This window comes from Eubalaena glacialis, chromosome 17 (assembly GCF_028564815.1).
Source record: "Eubalaena glacialis isolate mEubGla1 chromosome 17, mEubGla1.1.hap2.+ XY, whole genome shotgun sequence".
Lineage (NCBI taxonomy): Eukaryota > Metazoa > Chordata > Mammalia > Artiodactyla > Balaenidae > Eubalaena > Eubalaena glacialis.
Window position 1 is genome coordinate 42,835,418 of NC_083732.1, and position 24,862 is coordinate 42,860,279.

The 24,862-nt window shown below is 34.5% G+C and overlaps 1 protein-coding gene across 1 annotated transcript in view; it reads left to right on the forward strand.

Annotated features, from left to right (window-relative positions):
* Positions 1–24,862, forward strand: part of NECAB1 (N-terminal EF-hand calcium binding protein 1) — a 292,395-nt gene that overhangs the window by 136,159 nt on the left and 131,374 nt on the right. Inside the window, exon 4 of the mRNA XM_061171970.1 lies at positions 9,028–9,053. Coding sequence (XP_061027953.1) covers positions 9,028–9,053 — 26 coding nt within the window. The remainder of the gene's footprint in view (positions 1–9,027; positions 9,054–24,862) is intronic.

Below are 24,862 nucleotides of genomic sequence, written 5' to 3' on the forward strand. Positions count from 1 at the left end.
GTCTTTTCATCTTGTTTATGGTTTCCTTTGCTGTGCAAAAGCTTGTAAGTTTCATTAGGTCCCATTTGTTTATTTTGGATCTTGCTGTGATTTATGTCATAAAGTGTTCTGCCTATGTTTCCTCTAAGAGTTTTATAATGTCTGGCCTTACATTTAGCTCTTTAATCCATTTTGAGTTTACTTTTGTGTATGGTGTTAGGGAATGTTCTAATTTCATTCTTTTACATGTAGCTGTCCAGTTTTCCCAGCACCACTTATTGAAGAGGCTGTCTTTTCTCCATTGTATATTCTTGCCTACTTTGTCAAAGGTAAGGTGACCAAATGTGCATAGGTTTATCTCTGAGCTTTCTATCCTGTTCCATTGATCTATATTTCTTTTTTTGTGCCAGTACCATACTGTCTTGATTACTGTAGCTTTGTAATATAGTCTGAAGTCAGGGAGCCTGATTCCTCCAGCTCCATTTTTCGTTCTCAAGATTGCTTTGGCTGTTTGGGGTCTTTTTTTGTATTCATACAAATTGTGAAATTTTTTGTTCTAGCTCTGTGAAAAATGCCATTGGTAGTTTGATAGGGATTGCATTGAATCTGTAGATTGTTTTGGGTAATATAGTCATTTTCACAATGTTGATTCTTCCAATCCAAAAACATGATATATCTCTCTATCTGTTTGTATCATCTTTAATTTCTTTCATCAGTGTCTTATAGTTTTCTGCATACAGGTCTTTTGTCTCCTTAGGTAGGTTCATTTTAGGTATTTTATCCTTTTTGTTGAAATGGTAAATGGGAGAGTTTCCTTTGCACTGAATCTTTAAATGGCTTAGGTAAACAGCTAAATAAGGTAATGTTTGAGGTGAGAAACACTTTAGTACTTTAGTAGTTTTTTTAGTATGGAACCATTGGGGACCTAGATATTGGCCGCAGCCTTTTTTTGGAGCCCATTCTACCACAAAGTGCTGGCAAGTGCCCTTTTGGAATCCTCTGTCTAGCTTTTTAGCAATGGGACCTGACCCACTGTCAAGTCTGTGGCACCAGTACTAGCAGATCTCAAGAAAAAAAAAAAAATCCAGTTGGAGAAACAGCCCCACCTACCAGGAAGCTGGTTGCATTAGGACACACACCAAGACACGTAATTAAAATGACAAAAATTAAAGAGATACTATTAAAAGCAGCAAGGAAAAAGCAACATGTTACATACAAGGGAACTCCCATAAGTCTATCAATCAGTTCACTTTTAAGGAGGAACACTGCATGCCAGAAGGGAGTGACATGATATATTTTAAGTGATGAAAGGGAAAAACCTACAACAAGAAACTCTATCTGGCCAGGCTTACTCCAGATTTGAAGGAGAGATGAAAATTTTTACAGACAAGCAAATGCAAAAAGAGTTCAGCACCACCAAACCAGTTTTACAAGAAATGTTAAAGGAGCTTCTCTAAGTGAAACACAATGGCCAAAACTAGAAATATTAAAAGTATAAAAGGAAAAATCTCATTGTTAAAAGCAAATTACAGTAAAGGTAGTAAATCAACCAGATATAAAGCTAGGAGGAAGGTTAAAAGACATAAGTAGTAAAATCATACCTGTCCACAATAAATAGATAAGGGATACAGAAGACAAAAATATGTAAAATATGATGTCAAAAACAGTAAATGTGATGTGGGAGGCAGTAAAAATGTATGGTAGTTAAAATATATTTGAAATTAAGAGATCAGCATCTTAAAATAATCATAGCTACATAGATACATACATAGATACATACATACATACATAGATGGCTACATATAAACCTTACAATAATCACAAACCAAAAATCTATAATAGATACACAAAAAATAGAAAGGAATACAAACATAACCCTAACCATTGTCATTAAATCACCTTGGAAGAGTGCAAAAGAAAAAGTAATAAAGAACTGCAAAAACAAACTGAAAACAATTAATGAAACAGCAATAGGTACATACCTATCAATAATTATAAATGTAAATAGATGAAATGTTCCAATCAAAGGACATAGAGAGGCTGAATGGATTCAAAAACAAGACCCATATCTAGGCTGCCTATGAGAGACTCACATCAGATCTAAAGACACACAAAAACTGAAAGTGAGGGGATGGGAAAATGTATTCCATGCAAAAGGAAATGAAAAGGAAGCCAGGGTAGCAGTATTTATATAAGGAAAAATAGACTTTAAAACAATGATTGTAACAAGAGACAAGGAAGGACATTACATAATGATCAAGGGAACAATCAAAGAAGAAGATACAACAATTATAAATATATATGCACCCAACATGGGAGCACCTAATTACATAGGAAATATCAGCAGGCATAAGAGGAGAAACTGACACTAACAAAATGTTAGTAAGGGCCTTTGATACCCTACTTAGATCAATGGACAGATCATTCAGACAGAAAATCAATAAGGAAACATTGGCCTTAAATGACACTTCAGGCCAAATGTCCATTTCATCCCCAAACAGGAAAACACACTTTCTTTTCAAGTGCACATGGAACATTCTCCAGGATAGATCACATGCTCAGTCACAAAACAAGTCTCAGGACATTTAAGAAAATTGAAATCATGTCAAGCATCTTTTCTGACCACAGCACTCTGAGATTAGAAATCAATTAAAAGAGAAAAACTGCAAAAAAACACAAACACGTGGAGGCTAAACAAAATGCTACTAAAGAACCAAAGGATCACTGAAGAAATCAAAGAAGAAATAAAAAAATACCTGGAGACAAATGAATATGAAAATATAATAATCCAAAATCTATGAGATGCAGCAAAAGGAGTTCTAAGAGGGAAGTTTACAGTGATACAAGCCTACCTCAGGGAACAAGAAAAATCTTAAATAAGCAACATAATCTTACACCTAAAGGAACTAGAAAAAGAAGAATAAAAGAAACCCAAAGTTAGTAGAAGGAAGCAAATTATAAATATCATAAATATCAGATCAGAAAGAAATGAAATAGACTAAAAAAGAAAAAAGATAAATGAAACTAAGAGCTGTTCTTTGAAAAGGAAAACAAAATTGATAAACCTTTAACAGTCTCATCAAGAAAAAGAGAGAAAGGGTCTAAATCAATAAAAGAGAAATGAAAGAAGAGTAGTTACAGCCAACATCGCAGATATACAAAGGACCATAAGATATTACTATGAACAATTGCCAATAAAGTGGACAATTTTGAAGAAAGCATATGTCTAGAAATGCACAATCTCTCAAGGGTGAATGAGGAAGAAATAGACAATATGAGCAGACCAACTACTCTTAATGAAATTGAATCAGTAATAAAAAATACTCCCGACAAACAAAAGTTCAGGCCTCACAGATGAATTATAACAAACATTTAGAGAAGAGTTAACACCTATCTATTGCAAACAATTCCAAACAATTGCAGAGGAAGAAACATTTCCAAACTTATTCTATAGGACCAGCATCACCCTGATGCCAAAACCCAAAAAGATATCACAAAAAAAGAAAATTACAGGCCAATATCACTGAAGAACATAAATGTAAAAATCCTCAACAAAATTTTAGCAAACCAAATTCAACAATACATCTAAAAGTTCATGCACCATGATCAAGTGAGATTTATCCCAGGGATGGAAGGATGGTTCAATATCCATAAATCAATCCATGTGATAAAACACATTAACAGGTTGAAGAATAAAAATCATATGATCCTCTTAATAGGTGCATAAAAACCTTTTGACAAAATTTACCGTTCATTTATGATAAAACTCTCAACAGAGTGGTTATGGGACACAGATACCACAACATAATAAAGGGCCATATATGACAAGCCCACAAGTAACATCATGCTCAATGGTGAAAATCTCTAAGAACAAGATCAAGAACAAGACAAGGATGTCCAATCTTGCCACTTTTATTCAACATAATATTGGAAAACCTAGCCACGGCAATCACACAAGAGAAAGAAATAAATAAAGATCCAAATTGAAATGGAAGAAGTAAAAAGTCACTGTTTGCAAATGACATGATACTGTACATAGAAAATCCTAAATACACTACCCCAAAACTACTAGAAATAATTGATGAATTTGGTAAAGTTGCAGGATACAAAATTAAACATAGAAACTTGTTGCATTTATATACACTAACAATGAACTATCAGAAAGAGAAATTAAGAAAATAATCCCATTCAAAATCATATCAAAAAGAATAAAAAACCTTGAAATAAATTGAACTAAGAGGTAAAAGACCTGTACTTGGAAAACTATAAGACACTGATGAAAGAAATTGCTGATGACACAAACAGCTGGAAAGATATACCATGTTTCTGGGTTGGAAGAATTAATATTGTTAAAATTACCATACAAATCAGGGCAACCTACAAATTCAATGCAATCCCTATCAAAATACCAATGGCATTTTTCACTGACCTAGAACAAATTATTCTAAAATGGCAAGGAAATGCAAAAGACACTGCATAGCCAAAATAATCTTGAGAAAGAACAAAGCTGGAGGTATCACACACCCTGATTTGAAACTATACTGCAAAGCTACAGTAATCAAAACAATATGGTACTGGCACAAAAACAGACAAATAGATCAATGGAACAGAATAGAGAGCTCAGAAGTGAAACTACACTTATTTGGTCAAATAATCTATGATAAAGTAGGCAAGAATATACAATGGGCAATAGACAGCCTCTTCTATAAATGGTGGTCAGAAAACTGGACAGCTACGTACAAAATAATCAAATTGGACTACTCTCTCACTCTGTGCACAAAAATAAATTCAAATGGATTAAAGACTTAAATGTGTGACCTGAAGCCACAAAGCTCCTAGAAGAAAACACAGGCAGTATGCTCTTTGACATCAACCTTAGTAATTTTTATTAATCTTTCTCCTCAGGCAAGGGAATAAAAGCAAAAATAAACAAATGAAACTGAAAAGCTTTTGTCCTGTGAAGGAAACTATCAACAAAATTAAAAAGCATTGTACTGAATAGGAAAAGATATTTGCAAGTGATATATCTGATAAGGGCTTAATATCCAAAATAACAAAGAATTCATACAACTCAATATCAAAAGAGCAAACAACCCAATTAATAATGGGCAGAGTATCTGAATAGACATTTTTCCAAAGAAGACATACAGATCACCAACATGTACATGAAAAATATTCAACATCAAATCATCAGAGCAATGCAAAGCATAACCACAATGAGATATCACCTCACCCCTGTCAGAATGGTTATTATAAAAAATACAATAAATAACATGTATTGGTGAGGATGTGGAGAAAAGGGAACCTTCATGCACTGTTTGTGGAAATGTAAACTGGTGCAGCCACTGTAGAATACAGTATGGAGATTCTTCAAAAAATTAAAAATAGAACTAACTCCACTCCTGAAGAAAACAAAAACACCAATTAGAAAAGATATATGCATGGTCTCCCAGACCCACCCTGGTGTAACGTGTGAGGGCACTTACACAAAATGTGAATACCAGGAGGCAGGGGTCAGGGGCCACCTTGGAGGCTGGCCATTAGACTCCAGGGTTTGAATCACTCAATAACATTTGCCTCAGTTTACACATATGTAAAATGGGAATAATAGTAGTATCTGCTTTTGACGACTAAAATAGCTAATATATTTTAAAAGTTAAGAATGTATTTAAGATATTTATGAGTGAATTATAGGACATCTGGCATTTGCTTTAAATACTCCAGAAAAAAAAATTGAGGGAGGAGAATGATGGTGGTTAATAAAACATATATGGCAAAATGTTAAAATGTTGATGATAATGATTTAAAGTGGGCAGTGCATACATAAAGTTTTTTTAATGATCTTTAATTTTTAAAAATTTTTATTGATGTATGGTTGATTTACAATGTTGTGTTAATTTCTGCTGTACAGCAAAGTGACTCAGTTATAGATATATATATATTCTTTTTCAGATTCTTTTCCATTATGGTTTATCACAGGATATTGAATATAGTTTCCTGTACTATACAGGAGGATCTTGTTGTTTATCCATAATGATCTTTTCTTTATTTCTTAAGTTTAAAATTTCCCATAATAAAAAGTTACATAATTTTTTACATAAAATGCTTATAGCAGTACCTGGAACATAGTAAACAGTCAATAAATGCTGGTTATTATTTTTGGAAAAAAGAAAAGATATATGCATCCCTATGTTCATTGCAGCATTATTTACAATAGTTAAGATATGGAAGCAATCTGAATGTCTATTGATAGATGAATGGATAAAGGATGTGACATATATACATAAATATACATGAATATTAGCCATTAAAAAAGAATAAAGTCTTGCCATTTGAGACAACATGAATGGACCTAGAAAGTATTATCCTAAGTGAAGTAAGCAGACAGAGAAAGACAAATATTGTATGGTTTCACTTATATGTGGAAGGTAAGAAACAAAACAAATGAACAAACATAATGAAACAGAAACAGAAACAGATGCAGAGAACAAACTGGTGATTGCCAGGGGGAGGGAGTGGGGGGAGGAAAGAAATAGGTGAGGGAGATTAGGAGGTATAAACTTCTGGTTGCAAAATTAATGAGTCACATGTATGAAATGTATAGCGTGGGATATATAGTCATTACTTATATAATATCTTTGTATGGTGACAGAACTTAACTGGACTTATGGTGGTGATTATTCTAAATGTATAGAAATACTGAATCACTATGTTGTGTAACAGGAACTAACATAGTGTTGTAGGTCAATTATACTCCCAAACAAACAAACTCATAGAAAGAGAGATCAGTTTTGTGGTTACAGAGGCAGGGTGTTGGGGAAGGGGGAATTGGAGGAAGTCAGTCAAAAAGTACAAACTTTCAGTTACAAGGTATATAAGTACTAGGGATGTAATGTACTACATGATAAATATAATTAACACTGTATATTATATATGAAATTTTTTAAGAGAGTAAATTCTGAGTTCTCATCACAAGGAAAAAATTTTAGTTTCTTTAATTTTGTATCTGTATGAGATGATGGATGTTCACCAAACATATTATGATAATCATGCCCTGATGTATATAAGTGAAATCATTATTCTGTATACCTTAAATTTATACAGTGCTATATGTCAGTTATATCTCAATGAAACTCTAGGAAAATAAATAAATAAATAAAATACATTTTTCCAGAAAAATAAAAAGTATTTCTTCTTGCCCCCGTGGATGGTCTTGAGCACTCCTTGTCACATTCTTGCCCAGACTGTAGTTCATACCATTCACCTTTAAATTCTTTGATTCCAAATAGACAAAAAGATAAAGTAGAAATTTCTTAGACTATCACATGAGGCTTTTCATTTTTTAGTTTGATTTTTTTCATAACGAGCTATGTTCTAGCCACAGGAATTACTCAGTTTTCTGAGCAGTTTAGTAATTTAGAAATTTTGTAACATACTCTTAACACTTCAAATTTTTATTGCAAATGGTATTTCTCTAACTGGAATTTTCCTCCTTTCTTTGTCTTTTTTACTTGTATTTAACCTTTGAGAATTAGTCTTCAAATTTTATCCTCTATTATATAGTCCCTGATAACTTTTGCCAGTTAACCACTTCCCCCCTGACTATTTTATTGCATTTTATTTATTTATTGCATAAGTCTACCTCTAAATTGAGCTGCTAGAGACTAGTGATCTGAGATATTCATCTCAGTAGTTCTTGCAACCTATTTATCTATGGCAGTTAGAACAATGCCTGACACATAGCAGTATATGTTTGTGAGATAAATAAATGAACAAAGAGGAGTCCACACCAAAGCTATTACAGAAGGCTTTGCATATTCTATCTGATGGCAAATACTACTCTACAAAAAGATTTACTCTAGTATGGAGATGTCATTTGCCCAGGATCAAATATTCAATGTCCTAAGATAAAATCCTGAATTTAAAATTATATAACAAATTTAGTGATGGAACTGGTAAAAGGACTGGTGTTTGAAATGCTTACACCAGTGTCCCTCTTGTCTATCAACCTGACTACTTCTTAAAGGAGGACTGAATTATGAAGTTTATTTACATTGAGTTTTGACATGTACCATCTGTGTGTAGTCAAAGATTTTCTGTTAACTGTTGTTTGCAGTTGGTTTTTATTAGTCTTCATCTTCAAAAGATTTACTTGTATTCCTATTTCACTTAAACTTTAAAAAATAAGAATGAATGTTGAATTTTATTAAATTCCCATTTAGTATTTGTTAATATGATGGTTTTTCTCCTTTAAATTATGATGTAGTGTTATATTGATGTATTGCTTGATATTGGACCATTCTTGAATTCCTGTACCATATCTTCCTTGGTCAAGGCATTATTCTTCTGATAGTAATGTATTATATCTGCTAACAGTTCAGCTGGCTCTTTTGAAGTTATTTTCATTATAGTAATGTGTTTCTATTGTTTACATGTAAATATTAAGCAATGTAACTCTTCATTATATTTTAGAAATCATTTGAAATAAGCATTGAATCAAACTTAACCCAAAAGTTGAATTTAGATATGGAAGTTCTAACAGTTCTACCAAGTCAGGAATATGACAGCTAACATTTATTAAGTGTTTAATTTGTGCCAATTACCTTTTAACTGCTTTATATTTATTAACCAATTTAAATACTATGACATTCCTATGAAACAGAAATTATTATTATCCCCATCTTGGGACTGAGGAACTGAGACACATAGATGCAGAGTACTCAGGGTCACATAGATGGTAAATGGTGGAGTTAGGATTTCAACTCAAGCGTTCTGGCTTCAGAGCCTACATTCTTTAAAATTATGCAGTATTCCCCCAGCATGACCTGGGGGAAACACAAATCCCAAGAATTATCTGTTTAAAGACAAAATCTGACAATCATTGCTAATATTTGGTTGACTACTTAAACAGTGTAGAATCTATAAGAGAAAATACCATAACTACATATCATCTATTAATATAACAATACAGATTGGGGAATAACTGTATTTAACTATTTAATAACTTAAATATTACCTAAATAATAATACTTTTTTTCATCTTTTCAGCAATCTTGACACAGAAGAACTATGTGGTAAGTTTATTTAAAGCCAATCAAACCCATTACTTGCTTTAGAATAAAAAAGAACACTGTCTTACATATTTCTACAAACCCTGAAATTAATGTCATAGATTAGGAGTTCTGGAATAACGTAAAAGATAGTTGAGATCTCAAGGAATTTATCTTTATCCATGAGTTTTGCTCAAGCATGTATTTCACTGAAGAAAGAGTTGGCCCTTATTAATTTGTTCATAGCAGGAGAATTGTAATTAGTACAATAAGTTTCACAAGAATATATTCCACCAGCTTGAATATATTTTTAAATTGTTGTTTAATACAACTTCATTATTGACTTCAAATATATTGTGCAGAGCCTTTGATTATTTTATTGCAAAGCTGATCCCTTGATATGTAAAAACAACTTTGTCCCATACCTTGCCTAAACCATTCTGGAATGTCACTTGCAAAACAAGTGATTCAGTGGGGAGAGATGTCTTAACAAATTCCTGATTTAGTGGCCTCTTCATTTATTTTCTTCGTTTTTGTGGGTGGAAACAAAAGTAATAGGCTAGAAATATGAAAAGGCAAATACTTTTGAGATTATTTCTTCATTCTCAAAAATTTGTCTTCTCTAATAATAGAACAAGATTAAGGACCTACTCTATATTTATTTAAAAAGCTTTGACTATGATTTTCCTGCATAATTTTGGTTAGGGAACTAGTTAAGGGGTTTTAATTCAACAGAATTGCTCTATATTTTTAAACCCAATGATTGTACTCCTAATTGTGTGTTATAATACTCCCCCTCTGTTCAAGAATATGCATTTTAATTTCCAGAGTGAAGTTTCATTTTTCATTATTTTGTGAATATAAAGTAAACATATTCTAATCAAAATGGATTCTAATTAAAACCAAAATTTTCGGTGTTAGCAAATGAAATATGTAGACTCACACCCAGCAAAAATACTCCCTTTTATGTGGGAGGGGCAGTGTTTGATTGACATGGAAAATGGATTTCTTGTGCTCTTTAGTAGAAGCCAATTAACGGGTCCAAGTATCTAAAACTTTCATTCTGTTGCTTTTATTTAGTTTGTCAGTTTACTAAATTATGGACCTAGAATTCAAAATACTTTAATAAATGCTTTATTAAAATAAAGTATAGATATTTCTTATTTTATTTATGAAAGTAATATTTAACTATTTTTTAAAATTTAGCAACACAGAATTATATAGGTGTATAAGAGAAAATGTCAAAGGCTCTCACTCACTTCTCTTTCCCCTGATACTGATTTCCACTGCTAAATTCTTGGAATGTATCCTTCCAAACATTTTTACACATGTAATGACATTGATATATATATGTGTATGTTTTTTTCCAACAATGTGTATACTATATGATCAATACAAGTGCACACTGTTCTATATCATTTTATTAAAAAGGCTGCATAGTGCCCCATTTACCTTAAAATTTTTAACCAAATCCCTTTCAGTTGTTTTGGATTTTCAGGTTGTTTCCAAATTTCCACTGGGACAAACAGCACTGAAGTACATATCCTTGTTTGTATTCTCTTTGCACTCTTATACAAGTAGTTCTGTAAGATAGATTCCCAAAAGTGTAGTTACTTAGTCAAAGATTCTTCCAGTGTGCACGCCCAGCATCAGTATATAGGCAAGTCAAGATTACTCACTTTCATAAATAGCAGCTTTAGGCCATAACTTATTCCTACCAGTCAATACATAACTTGACTTTAATTAGGTAATTGTGTATGAACTTTAGCATTGAGTCTTTGGTTTCCTATTTGTGTCATCTTTAGCTATTATCTAATATCTATTGGGAGCAAAATTATTACTTTCCTAATCTTACACAGCTTATAACTGTTTTTGTACTCTTACTCAATTTTTTATTAGCGTATAATTGCTTTACAATGTTGTGTTAGTTTCTGCTGTACAAAGAAGTGAATCAGCTATATATATACATATATCCTCTCCCTCTTGGACCTTCCTCTCACCCCGGCATCCCACTCATCTAGGTCATCACAGAGCACCGAGCTGAACTTCCTGTGCTATGCAGCAGGCTTCCACTAGCTATCTATTTTACATATGGTAGTGTATATATGTGAGTCCTAATCTCCCAATTCATCCCACCCTCCCCTTCCCCCTCTGTGTCCACATGTCCATTCTCTATGTCTGCAACTCTATTCCTGACATGGAAATAGGTTCTTCTGTACCATTTGTCTAGATTCCACATATATGCATTTATATACGATATATGTTTTTCTTTTCCTGACTTACTTCACTCTGTATGACAGACTCTAAGTCCACCCACATCTTTACAAATGACCCAATTTCATTCCTTTTTATGACTGAGTAATATTCCATTGTATATGTGTACCACATCTTCTTTATCCATTCATTTGTTGTTGGACATTTAGGTTGCTTCCATGTCTTGGCTATTGTAAATATTGCTGCAATGAACATTGAGGTACATGTGTCTTTTGAATTATGGTTTTCTCAGGGTATATGCTCATACTGGGTCATATGCTAGTTCTACTTTTAGTTTTTAAAAGGAACTTCCATACTGTTCTCCACAGTGGCTGTATCGGTTTACATTCCCACTAACAGTGCAAGAGGGTTCCCTTTTCTCCACGCCATCTCCAGCATTTATTGTTTGTAGATTTATTGATGATGGCCATTCTGACCTGTGTGAGGTGATAACTCATTGTAGTTTTGATTTGCATTTCTCTAAACATTAGTGATGTTAGCATCTTTTCATGTGCCTCTTGGCCATCTGTATGTCTTCTTTGGAGAAATGTCTATTTAGGTCTTCTGCCCATTTTTGGATTGGGTTGTTTGTTTTTTAGATATTGAGCTGCATGAGCTCTTTGTATATTTTGGAGATTAATCCTTTGTCCGTTGCTTCGTTTGCAAATATTTTTTTCCCATTCTGAGGGTTGTCTTTTTGTCTTGTTTATAGTTTCCTTTGCGTGCAAAAGTTTTTAATTTTAATTAGGGCTCATTTGTTTATTTTTGTTTTTACTTTCATTACTATCGGAGGTGGGTCATAAAAGATCTTGCTGTGGTTTATCTCAGAGAGTGTTTTTCCTGTGTTTTCCTCTAAGCATTTTATAGTGTCCAGTCCTACATTTAGCACTTTAATCCATTATGCGTTTCTTGTGTATGGTGTTAAGTAATGTTCTAATTTCATTCTTTTACATGTAGCTGTCCAGTTTTCCCAGCACCACTTATTGAAGAGGCTGTCTTTTCTCCATTGTATATTCTTGCCTCCTTTGTCAAAGATAAGGTGACCACATGTGCATGGGTTTATCTCTGGGCTTTCTATCCTGTTCCATTAGTCTATGTTTCTGTTTTTGTGCCAGTACCATACTGTCTTGATTGCTGTAGGTTTGTAGTATAGTCTGAGGTGAGGAAGTCTGATTCCTCCAGATGCATTTTTCTTTCTCAAGATTGCTTTGGCTATTCGAGGTCTTTTGTGTTGCCATACAAGTTGTAAAATTTTTTGTTCTAATTCTGTGAAGAATGCCATTCGTAATTTGATAGGTATTGCAGTGAATCTGTAGATTGCTTTGGGTGGTATAGTCATTTTCACATTTTTGATTCTTCCAATCCAAGAACATGGCATATTTCTCCATCTGTTTGTGTCATCTTTGATTTCTTGCACCAGTGTTTTATACTTTTCTGCATACAGGTCTTTTGCCTCCTTAGGTAGGTTTATTCCTAGCTGTTTTTTTTCTTTTTGTTGCAGTAGTAAATGGGATCGTTTCCTTAATTTCTCCTTCTGATCTTTTGTTGTTAGTGTATAGGAATGTGAGAGATTTCTGCACATTAATTTCATATCCTGCAACTTTACCAAATTCATTGATTAGTTCTCATAGTTTTCTTTGGCATCTTTAGGATTTTCTAAGTATAGTATCATGTCACCTGCAAACAGTGACAGTTTTACTTCTTCTTTTCCAATTTGTATTCCTTTTATTTCTTTTTCTTCTCTGATTTGCATGACTAGGACTTCCAAAACTATGTTGAATAAGAGTGGCGAGAGTGGACATCCTTGTCTTGTTCCTGATCTTAGAGGAAGTGATTTCAGTTTTTCAGCATTGAGAATGATGTTTGCTATGGGTTTTTCGTATATGGCCTTTACTGTGTTGAGGTATGTTCCCTCTATGCCCAGTTTCTGGAGAGTTTTTATCATAAATGGGTGTTGAATTTTGTCAAAACTTTTTCTGCATCTATTGACATGATCGTATGGTTTTCATTCTTTAATTTGTTAATATGGTGTATCATATTGTTTGATTTGCATATATTGAATAATCCTTGCATTCCTGAGATAAATCCCACTTGATCATGGTGTATGATCATTTTAACGTGTTGTTGGATTCTGTTTGCTAGTATTTTGTTCAGGATTTTTGTGTCTATGTTCATCAGTGATATTGATCTGTAATTTTCTTTTTTGTGATATCTTTGTCTGGTTTTGGTATCAGGGTGTTGGTGGCCTTGTGGAATGAGTTTGGGAGTGTTCCTCCCTTTGCTATATTTTGGAAGAGTTTGAGAAGGATTGGTGTTAGCTCTTCTCTAAATGCTTGGTAAAATTTGCCTGTGAAGCCATCTGATCCTGGACTCTTGTTTGTTGGAAGATTTTTAATTACAGTTTCAATTTCATTACTTGTGATTGACCTGTTTATATTTTGTCATTCTTCCTTGTTCACATTTGGAAAGTTGTACCTTTCCAAGAATTTGTCCATTTCTTCCATGTTGTCCATTTTATTGGCATATAGTTGCTTGTAGTAGTCTCTTATGATCTTTTGTATTTCTGCTGTGTCCATTGTAATTTCTCCTTTTTCATTTCTAATTTTATTGATTTGAGTCCTCTCCCTTTTTTTCTTGATGAGCTTGGCTAAAGGTTTATCAATTTTTTTTTTAATCTTCTCAAAGAACCAACTTTTAGTCTTAGTGATCGTTGCTATTGTTTTCTTTGTCTCTATTTCATTTATTTCTTCTCTGATCTTTATGATTTCTTTCCTTCTACTACCATTGGGTTTTGTTTGTTCTTCTTTCTCTAGTGGCTTTAGTTGTAAGGTTAGACTGTTTATTTGAGATTTTTCTTGTTTCTTAAGATGAGGTTGAATTTCTATAAACTTCCCTCTTAGAACTTCTTTTGCTGCATCTGATAGGTTTTCAGTCATCGTCTTTTCATTGTCATTTGTTTCTATGTATTTTTTTTTGTTTGTTTCCTCTGATTTCTTCAGTGATCTCTTGGTTATTTAACAGTGCACTGTTTAGCCTCCTTGTGTTTGTGATTTTTACAGGTTTTTCCTGTAATTGATTTCTAACCTCATAGTGTTGTGGTCAGAAAAGATGCTTGATATGATTTCAATTTTCTTAAGTTTTCTGAAACTTGATTTGCGACCCAAGATGTGATCTATCCTGGAGAATGTTCTGTGTGCACTGAGGTGAAAATGTCTTCTGCTGCTTTTTTGTGGAATGTCTATAAATATCAATTAAATCTATCTGGTCTATTGTGTCATTTAAAACTGTGTTTCCTTATTTATTTTCTGTCTGAATGATCTGTCCTTTGGTGTAAGTGGGGTGTTAAAGTCCCCCACTGCTACTGTGTTACTGTTAATTTCCTCTTTTATGGCTGTTAGCATTTGCATTATGTATTTCGGTGATGCTATGTTGGGTGCATATTCATAATTGTTATATATTCTTCTTGGATTGATCCCTTGATCATTATGTAGTGTCCTCATTTGTCTCTTGTAAAATTCTTTATTTTAAAGTCTATTTTCTCTGATATGAGAATTGCTACTCCAGCTCTCTTTTGATTTGCATAGAATATCTTTTTCTGTCCCCTCACTTTCAGTCTGTATGTGTCCCTAGGTCTAAAGTGGGTCTCTTGTAGACAGCATATATATGAGTCTTGTTTTTGTGTCCATTCAGCCAGCCTGGGTCTTTTGGTTGGAGCATTTAATCCATTTACATTCAAGGTAACTATTGATATGTATGTTCCTCTTACCATTTTATTAATTTCTTTGGGTTTGTTTTTGTGGGTCTTTTTCTTCTCTTGTGTTTCCTGCTTAGAGAATTTCCTTTAGCATTTGTTGTAAAGCTGGTATGGTGGTGCTAAATTCTCTTATTTTGCCTGTCTGTGAAGTTTTTGATTGCTCTGTCGAATGTCAGTAAGATCCTTGCTGGGTAGAGTAATCTTGGTTACAGGTTTTTCCCTTTTAACACTGTAAATATATCCTGCCATTCCTTCTGGCCTGCTGAAAAATCTGCTGATAACCTTATGGGGATTCCCTTGTATGTTATTTTTTGCTTTTCTTTGCTGCTTTTAATATTTTTTCTTTGAATTTAATTTTTGTTAGTTTGATCAATATGTGTCTTGGTGTGTTTCACCAAGGGTTTATACTGTTTGAGACTCTCTGCAGTTACTTGACTTGGGTGGCTATTTCCTTTCCCATGTTATGGAAGTTTTTGACTATAATCTCTTCAAATATTTTCTCATACCCTTTCTCTTTCTCTTCTTCTGGGACCCCTGTAATTCGAATGTTTGTGCATTTAATATTGTCCCAGAAGTCACTGAGACTGTCTTCAATTCTTTTCATTCTTTTTTCTTAATCTATTCCTCAGCAGTTATTTCTACCATTGTATCTTTCAGCTAACTTATTTGTTCTTTTTCCTCAGTTATTCTGCTATTGATTCCTTCTAGTGTATTTTTCATTTTAGTTATTGTTTTGTTCATCCCTATTTGTTTGTTCTTTATTTCTTCTAGTTCTTTGTGAAACATTTCTTGTAATTTTTTGATCCATGTCTCCATTGTATTTCTGAGATTTTGGATCACCTTTACTCTCATTACTGTGAATTCTTTTTCAGGTAGGTTGCCTATTTTCTTTTCATTTATTTGGCCTTGTATGTTTTTACCTTGCTCCTTCGTCTGTAACATATATTTTTGTTGTCTCATTTTTTTGATGGGTGGGGCTGTGTTTCTTCTTACTGGTTGTTTGGCCTGAGGCCTTCCTCACTGGAGTTTGCAGGCAGTTGACTAGAGCCAGGTCTTGGTGCTGAGATGAGGACCTCCAGGAGACCTCCCTCCAATTAATATCCCCTGGGGTCTGAGGTTCTCTGTTAGTCCAGCAGCTTGGACTCAGTGCTCCCACCAAAGGAGCTCAGGAGCTACCCCTGGCTTGCTTATCGCTGAATTCCTTAACTGAGAGTTGCCACTTTATTTTCACCTTGCAGAGCTATTCTCAGAAGACACATAGAATGTAGTTTCAGACCCTCTTGAGTGGTTGTTTTAAAATCTTGAATATCTTCTGTTCATAAACCAGTGCAGTTGCACTTCTCTCTCAGCCAAAACGTTCTCTCTACTCTTACTCATTTTTATTGAACTATTTTGCAAATCTTCAACTTGGTACCTGAGTATTTTAAGATACTTATGGATGGGTGATGAATAATTGCAATGAAAGTTCATGTAGCTAGAGTGCTTGATCTGAAAGCATATAGAAAGCTTTATGAGCAAGTTTGAATATATTCAGTAGTCTAAGTTTTCATCTAGTTAGTTTTTGCCAATTACCAATTACTTTAAAAGTTAGCTAAATTCTGTAAATAAGATTGATAAAACTGAGGAAACTCCCATAAAAATTGTATAAGCCTTATTGCAAGGTTCCTTTAAGTTGCTGTGCCCAAATTCCCCCTAGTCAGACTGTATAGGAGCACCACCTTACATTGCCAGATCCTGGGCAGTGCTGAGGGACTTGTGCCAGCTGAGTCTGGGTACTAGAAAATGAAGTCTCTACTCCAGACTTTTAGAGCTGTGACTACTTGGCACATTTATAAAATCACCTAAAAGAGTTGTAAAACAGTTTGAGTGACACTGATCTGTATCCCCTCAAAACAACTCATTCTTAGATCTCCAACTGATGCCTTTATTCACAACATGGGTGTTCTAACTCTCTCTTTTTGTCTTGGTCATCTCAGTTATTTTCTTTCCTATCTAATACAATTCTTGGGAAGTTACAGCAAGGTACACACTGTGGGCCTCATCTAAACTCATGAAAATGCTTTGTGAGATCAGTTCCCAGTGTGATCTTTGTGGCAGCTAGTTCTCTGGTTCTGACTTGGAATTCTTGGGTCAGATCCAAAAACTCAACAACTTGGAGGACTGAGATGCAGAATAGAACAAAACTCTGTAATCTGGTGATGTGACACCACCAATTAAGTGCAGTAGTGAAGGAGGAAGGGAGAAACTAACCTTTGGTTAGCATTTCTTTGTTTTTTGTTTTGGCCACGCAGCTTGTGAGATTTTAGTTCCCTGACCAGGGATTGAACCCATGCCCTCAACAGTGAAAGCGCAGAGTCCTAACCACTGGACGACCAGGGAATTCCCTTGTCAACATTTTAATAGAGAAGATGTTGCATTGAACATCCATGAGGAGAAAATTTCCTTTCTTACAGATAATTTATTAAATGCATCTGTTTATAACTCTTGCTCTATTTTTTAATTATACTCAATATCCAGACTCTTACTTTTCAAAGCCTCTTCACTTAAACTGAGGAGAATTGGTTCTCAAACATTTCCATATGTGCTATACAGTTCTGTTTTGCTCTTGCCCATGAAACCCTATTGGTTTGCAAATTGGTCCTTGTACACAGAGGGCACAGGGAAACCAAAGAAAGAGGCAAACCACTCCACATTGGTAGGAGGCAGGTTTAGTAGACAAGGGAACTTACCCTTCCATACAAGGTTTACATACAAGGCTTGTCTTGGGCAGCTAGAAAACGAGTAGATCTCTGCACCCTCCACCAGAATCTTAAATTTATATAGAGGTCTTAACTGGATTCAGTCACATACAACGTCCAGATTGCTCTCTCAAGGTAGTGTCCTTGAAAATGTCTCCCACTGTGGGAATGTTGGGGAAAGCATACATTTCAAGGACAAGAAAGTGGATGAGGAGCCTCCAATTGCCTAGGTATAACTTGCAGTTCAACCAGTGGTCACATCCTCTACATGACCTTCTCCAAACCCACATACAGGTTTCAATAAAAGTAGGTCTTTTCTCCTGGAGGTTATCCCAGTTACAAAGGACAAGAGTTTGAAAGAGTAAATATTTGTTTTAAATTTTTCTCTCTCTAATGCTAAACACATTTGCCCAGCTCACATTGGTAACATGATTCAAATAAGGAACATGAGTCATAGTAACAGGAATAAAACATTAATTAGCTCAAGCTTAGCCACTTCCAAAGCCATCCCTGACCTTCCCTCCCTGCTTGCCATATCTTGGGGTATACAGATGTACTGCTGAAATTTCAGGCTCCTACCCACTACCACCTCAAAGCTTTGATATGACCTATGGTCCTTTTTCTGTGACTAAATTACTCCTGGCAATTGATTCTACTCTTGCCTCTCCTGATGGTGTATCACCAGTATTCCCCAAACCTTCCATAGTGTGTTCAGATAACACTTTTAATAGAAAAATTTGAGGATGTCATTCTCCTTTTCAAAGTTGCTCCATGGCTCCCCATTTCACATAGTGTTTCTCAAATCTAATATGCCATATAATCTCCTAGTGAGCCTGTAAAAAAAAAAAAAAGAAAAGAAAAATGATGAGGCCTGGGCCTCAACTGAAAGATTCTGATTTAATAGATGAGAACTATCAATAATATTCATTTCTAACAAGTACATCAGGGCAGTGCTTCTCAAACTTCAATGTGCCTATAACTCACCTGGGGGTTTATTAAAATGCAGATTCTGACTCAGTAGGTCTGAGGTGGCATTCTAACAAGTTCCCAGATGATGCTGATGCTGCTGGTATACAGGCCAAATTTTGAGCAGTGAGGTTCTAGGGAATTCTCTGGAGGATCTGATGAAGATGGTCAAAAACACTGACCTAGACTTCAGGATAAAATTTAGAGTACCTAGCAAGGAATATTTCCAAACATTCAGCTTCCTGTCTCATAACTGATGTGTAGCATCCTGCTTCCTTGCTGTCTCTTCTCCTTAAATATCTCCCAATCCTGTCCCTTATATCCTACCAATGCTGAACAACATATACTCCTACAAACATGAGAAGATATCATCTGCTTCCATGCCTTTGTTTACCCTCCTTCTGATTATCCAGCAGATTACTATTTATCTGTTAATTCAGACCTTGTTGATGTCTCCTCTGTGAAGCTCTCTCTGACTTACTCCACTTGAACTTGGACATTCTTTGCTCTGTATTTAGATTGCATACTATACCTGGCTCTTGAACCATTGTCTTGAACAATGATCATGTGTATGACAGTTGCTTGTTGGAGTGTTTATTTCCCCTACCTGATTGTAGGCTTCTTAAAATAGAGGCTCTGTATTTTTATCATTGTATTCCAAGTTCTTAGTATAGCACTTGACACATAGAAGGCACTAAGTGTGTGTGTTAAGTCATAGAATGAGTAAATGAACCCTTGTCATGAAGAAGTGGAGAGGGAATTATCTCCTTTTATCTATGTTAAATGTCTCTGACTTTTTCACCTAACTTCCCTCTTTGAGTTCATTGGACCCCTACTTGCCCTGGCACATGTCCTGCAGTGTGTAACTTTAAAACAGTTTGAATGACACTGTGCTGTACCACCTCAAAATAAACATTACAATTAGATTCACAACTTAAGCTCCTGTTCAGAGCTTGGGTGTTGTAATTCTCTCTTCTCAGTTACTTCCTTTGTGATTGGGGAGTGATTTTTTTTTTTTTTCCTAACTACTTTGAATAGGTCAGAAGAACAAGTGAAGAAAGGAGGGAAGGAAGGAAGGAAGGAAAGAAGGAAGGAAGGAAGGCTACATAGTCACCTCCGAATCCTCTAATCATTGTCTTCTCATGTGCTTTATCAGTACACGCCTGCATACATTTGATTTCAAATTGGAAAGGCAACTTATGTTCTTTCCAGGGATCTTTACTGATTGAGCCAAATGTCTTCTATATGAATTGAAATATTTATTTTATTTATGTTTTAATTGAAGTATAGTTGATTTACAATATTGTGTTAGTTTTAGGTGTACAGCATAGAGATTCAGTATTTTTGCAGATTATATTCCGTTATAGGTTATTAGAAGATAATGGGTATAATTCCCTGTGCTATATGTCTTTGTTGCTTATCTATTTTATATATAGCAGTTTGTATCTGTTAATCCCATAACCTTAATTGGTCCCTCCCTGCTTCTCTCTCCCCTTTGGTAACCTCAAGTTTGGTTTCTATGTCTGTGAGTCTGTTTCTGTTTTGTATATAGATTCATTTGCATTATTTTATAGATTCTTAAATAAGTGATATCATATAATATTTTTCTTTCTCTAACTGACTTATTTCACTAAACATAATATTCTCTAGGTCCATCCACATTGCTGCAAATGTCAGTATTTCATTCTTTTTTATGGCTGAGTAATGTAGTACTGTATATATATGTATATATATATAAATAAAAAATATATATATATACATATACACATATATATATACACACACATCTTCTTAAGCCAGTTGTCTGTTAATGGGCATTTGGGTTGCTTCCATGAATGAGTTATTGGAGACAGTGCTACCATGAATATTGGGATGCATGCATCTCTTTGAATTAGTGTTTTTGTTTTTTCTGGATGTATATCCAAGAGTGGAATTACTGGATCACATGGTGTTCTATTTTTAGTTTTTTAAGGAACCTCCATACTGTTTTCCATAGTGGCTACACCAATTTACATTCCCACCTGCAATGTATGATGGTTCTCTTTTCTCCACATCCTCTCTAACATTTGTTATTTGAAGACTTATTGATGATAACCATTCTGACAAGTGTGAGGTGATACCTCATTGGGGTTTTGATTTGCATTTCTCTAATAATTAGTGATGTTGAGCATCTTTTTAAATGTTTTTTAACCATCTGTGTGTCTTCTTTGGAGAAATGTCTGTTTGGATATTCTGCCCATTTTTTGATTGGATTGTTTGTTTTTTTGATATTGAGCTTCATGAGCTGTTTGTATATTTTGGATATGAACCCCTTGTCAGTTGCATCATTTGAAAATATTTTCTCCCATTCCATAAGTTGTCTTTATGTTTTGTTGCTGGTTTTCTTTGCTATGAAAAAGCTTTTAAGTTTAATTAAGTCCCATTTGTCTATTTTTGCTTTTATTTCTTTTGACTTAGGAAACTGAACCAGGAAAATATTGCTATGATTTATGTCAAAGAATGTTTCGCCTATGCTCTCTTCTAGGAATTTTATGGTTTCATGTCTTACATTTAGGTCTTTAAACCATTTTGAGTTTATTTTTCTATGTAGTGTCAAGAAATATACTAATTTCATTGTTTTACACGTAGTTGTCCAGTTTTCCCAGGACCACTTATTGAAGAGACTGTTTTTCCTTCATTGTATATTCCTGCCTCCTTTGTCATAGATTAATTGACCTCATGTGAGTTTATTTCTGTGCTCTCTATTCTGTTACATTGATCTATGTCTCTGTTTCTGTACCAATACCACACCATTTTGATTACTATAGCTTTGTAGTATAGTCTGAAGTCTGGGATGGTTATACCTTCAGCTTTGTTCTTTTTTCTCAGGATTGCTTTGTCTTTGGGTGTTTTGTGATTCCATATAAATTTTAGGGTTATTTATTGCAGTTCTCTGAAAAATGTCCTGGTTATTTTGATAGGAATTGCATTAAATCTGTAGATTGATTTGGGTAGTATGGCCATTTTAACAATATTAATTCTTCTAATCTAAGAGCATGGGATATCTTTCCATTTCTTTGAATTATCTTCAATTTCCTTCATCAACTTTTTATAATTTTCAGAGTATAGGTATTTCACCTCCTTGGTTGAGTTTATTCCTAGTGGTTTTTTTTGATGTGATTATAAATGGAATTATTTTTTACTTTATCTTTCTGTTAGTTCACTATTAGTGTATAGAAACAGAATAGATTTCTGTATATTAATTTTTTATCCTGCTACCTTGCTGAATTCATTTATTAGTTCTAATAGTTTTTGTGTGGAGACTTTACGGTTCTTTAGATAGGGCACAATGTCATCTGCAAATAGTGACAGTTTTACCTCTTTCCTTCCAATCTGAATTCCTTTTATTTCTTTTTCCTGTCTGATTGCTGTAGCTAGGACTTCCAATACTATGTTAAATAGAAGCAGTGCAAGTGGACATCTTTGTCTTTTTCCTAAATTTAGTGGGAAGGCTTTCAAGCTTTCACCACTGAGTATTATGTTAGCTGTGGGTTTGTCATAAATGGCCTTTATTATGTTGAGACATGTTCCCTCTGTACCTACTTTGATGAGGTACATGAATCATCATGAATGATGTTGAATTTTGTTAGATGCTTTTTCTGTGTCTATTGAGATGATCATGTGGTTTTTGTTTTTCCTTTTGTTAATGTGGTCTATCACATTGATTGATTTATCATTATATAATGCCCTTCTTTGTCTTTTGTTATAGCCTTTGTTTTAAAGTCTATTTTGTCTGATATAAGTATTGCTATCCCCACTTTCTTGTCATTTCCATATCTTTTCCCATCCTCTCACTTCAAGTCTGTGTGTGTCTTTCTCCCTGAAGTGAGTCTCTTGTTGGCAGCATAATGGAGGGTCTTGTTTTTTTATTCAATCAACCACCCTGTGTCTTTTGACTGGATCATTTAGTCCATTGACATTTAAAGTAATTGTTGATAGGTATGTACTTACTGCCATTTTATTCCTTTTTTCCAGTTGTTTTTGCAGCTCTTCTTTGTTCATTTCTTCTTTTTGAGTTTCTCATTGTGGTTTAATGACTTTCTTTTGTCGTATTCTTGAGGTCCTTTCTTTTTGGTTTTTGTGTACCTATTGTAGGTTACCATGAGTTCCCCATAATTATACCTACTTGCTTTAAACTGATAATCGTTTGGTTCAAACACATTCTAAACACATTTTGTTCATTTTTCAATATACCTACTAGCTTATCTAAGTGATCTTCAATCCTTATTACACATTTGCCTTTCCTATTGGAATTTTCCCTTTCCTATAGATTCTTCCTTCTTTTCCATTTAGAGAAGACCCCTCAAAATTTCTTTTATGGTATATTTAATATTGCTGAATTTTTTTAGTTTTTGCTTGTCTGAGAAATTCTTTATTTCTCCTTCTATTCTAAATGATGATCTTGTTAGGTAGAGTATCCTAAGTTGCAGGTTTTTACCTTTCAGGACTTTGAATGTCACTGTCTTCTGACCTGCAAATTTTCTACAGAGAAATCAGCTTATAGCCTTATCGGGGTTCCCTTGTAACTGACTCTTTGTTTTTCTCTTGCTGCCTTTAGAATTCTCCTGTAACTTTTACCATTTTAATTATATGTCTTGGTGTGATCTTTGTGTTCATCTTGTTTGGGATCCTCTGTGCTTCCTGTACCTAGATATCTGTTCCTTCTTTAGGTTTGGGAAGTTTTCAGCCATAATTTCTTCAGATACATTTTTGATCCCTTTTTCTCTCTCTTCTCCTTCTGGAACCCCTATTATGTGTATAGTGGCACATTTTATATTACTTCATAGGTCTCATATATTGCTTTTGTTTTTTCTTTTTCATTTGTCTTTCTGTCTGCTCTTCTGATTGGGTGATTTCCATTATTTCATCTTCCAGATCACTTATGTATTCTTCTGTGTCATTTAGTTGGCTATTCATTACTTCTAGAGTGTTTTTTTATCTCAGAAATTGAATTGTGTATTTTCAATTGGGTCTTCTTTATAGTTTACAGTTCCTTGTTAAAATGGTCTGAGTTTACTCTTTTTTTTTTTTTAATTTAATTTTATTTATTTATTTTTAAACAGCAGGTTCTTATTAGTTATCTATTTTATACATAACAGTGTATATATGTCAATCACAATCTCCCAATTTATCCTCCCCCCCCCCCACTTTACCCCTGGTAACCATAAGTTTGTTTTCTACATCTGTTACTCTATTTTTGTTTTGTAAATAAATTCATGTGTACCATTTTTTAGCTTCCACATATTAGTGATATCACACATTTGTATTTCTCCCCTGGAGTTTTTTTTTTCCTTTTTTTTTTACTCTTAATCAATACTCTTTCTTTATTCAATTAACATTTTTATTACCAACTTTTTATTTCTGTGTATGGTAGACTGATTATCTCTGTTTCATTATTTATTTTTTTCAGGGTTTTCTCTTGCTCTTTCAATTGGAACTAGTTCCTCTGCCTTTTCATTATACTTAACTTTGTCTTGTGCATTTAGGAGAAACAGTAAACTATTGAGGTGTTGAAGGAGTGTTTTTATGTGGGAGCATCAATGTGTAGACTCTTTGTGTCCACTGTCTTTTGTGTAAGGTCTGGTTTTGATATGGGTGCCAGCCACATCTTTCCTCAGGGTGTGCTGGCTGCTATCCCCTTTAGAGAGGGTGTGTTTGGTGTTGGAGTATATAAAGCCTGTGCAGAGTGTGAGGCAGGACTTCCTCTCTGCTCCGTGGCTGTCTCTGCCCTGTCAGGGGTGGGGTTTGCTCCCAAGTTGCTGGAGTAGAAGCCTTGAGGTTCAGGCTGGAGCTGGCTCTCTTCCCTTTAAGTGTGTGTTTTTCCTTCTCCCTGTACTGAGGCCTTTGCCTCAAAGAAGTGGAGTGCTGAAGTAAGTGGGACTCATGCGCTTATAATGGTCTGGTATGTTGCCTGTGTGTGCATCTGCAGCTCCCCTCATCAACATGTTAAAGTCACATCTTTTCCCCTGCTGTGGTTATCTCAGATCTAGTGCAAGTTTGTGGTTAGGATTGCATGTGACAGGAGAATTCACTAGGCTAGGACTGGGGGTAGGGGCATTGTGGTTAGAGGAATTGAAGTGGCT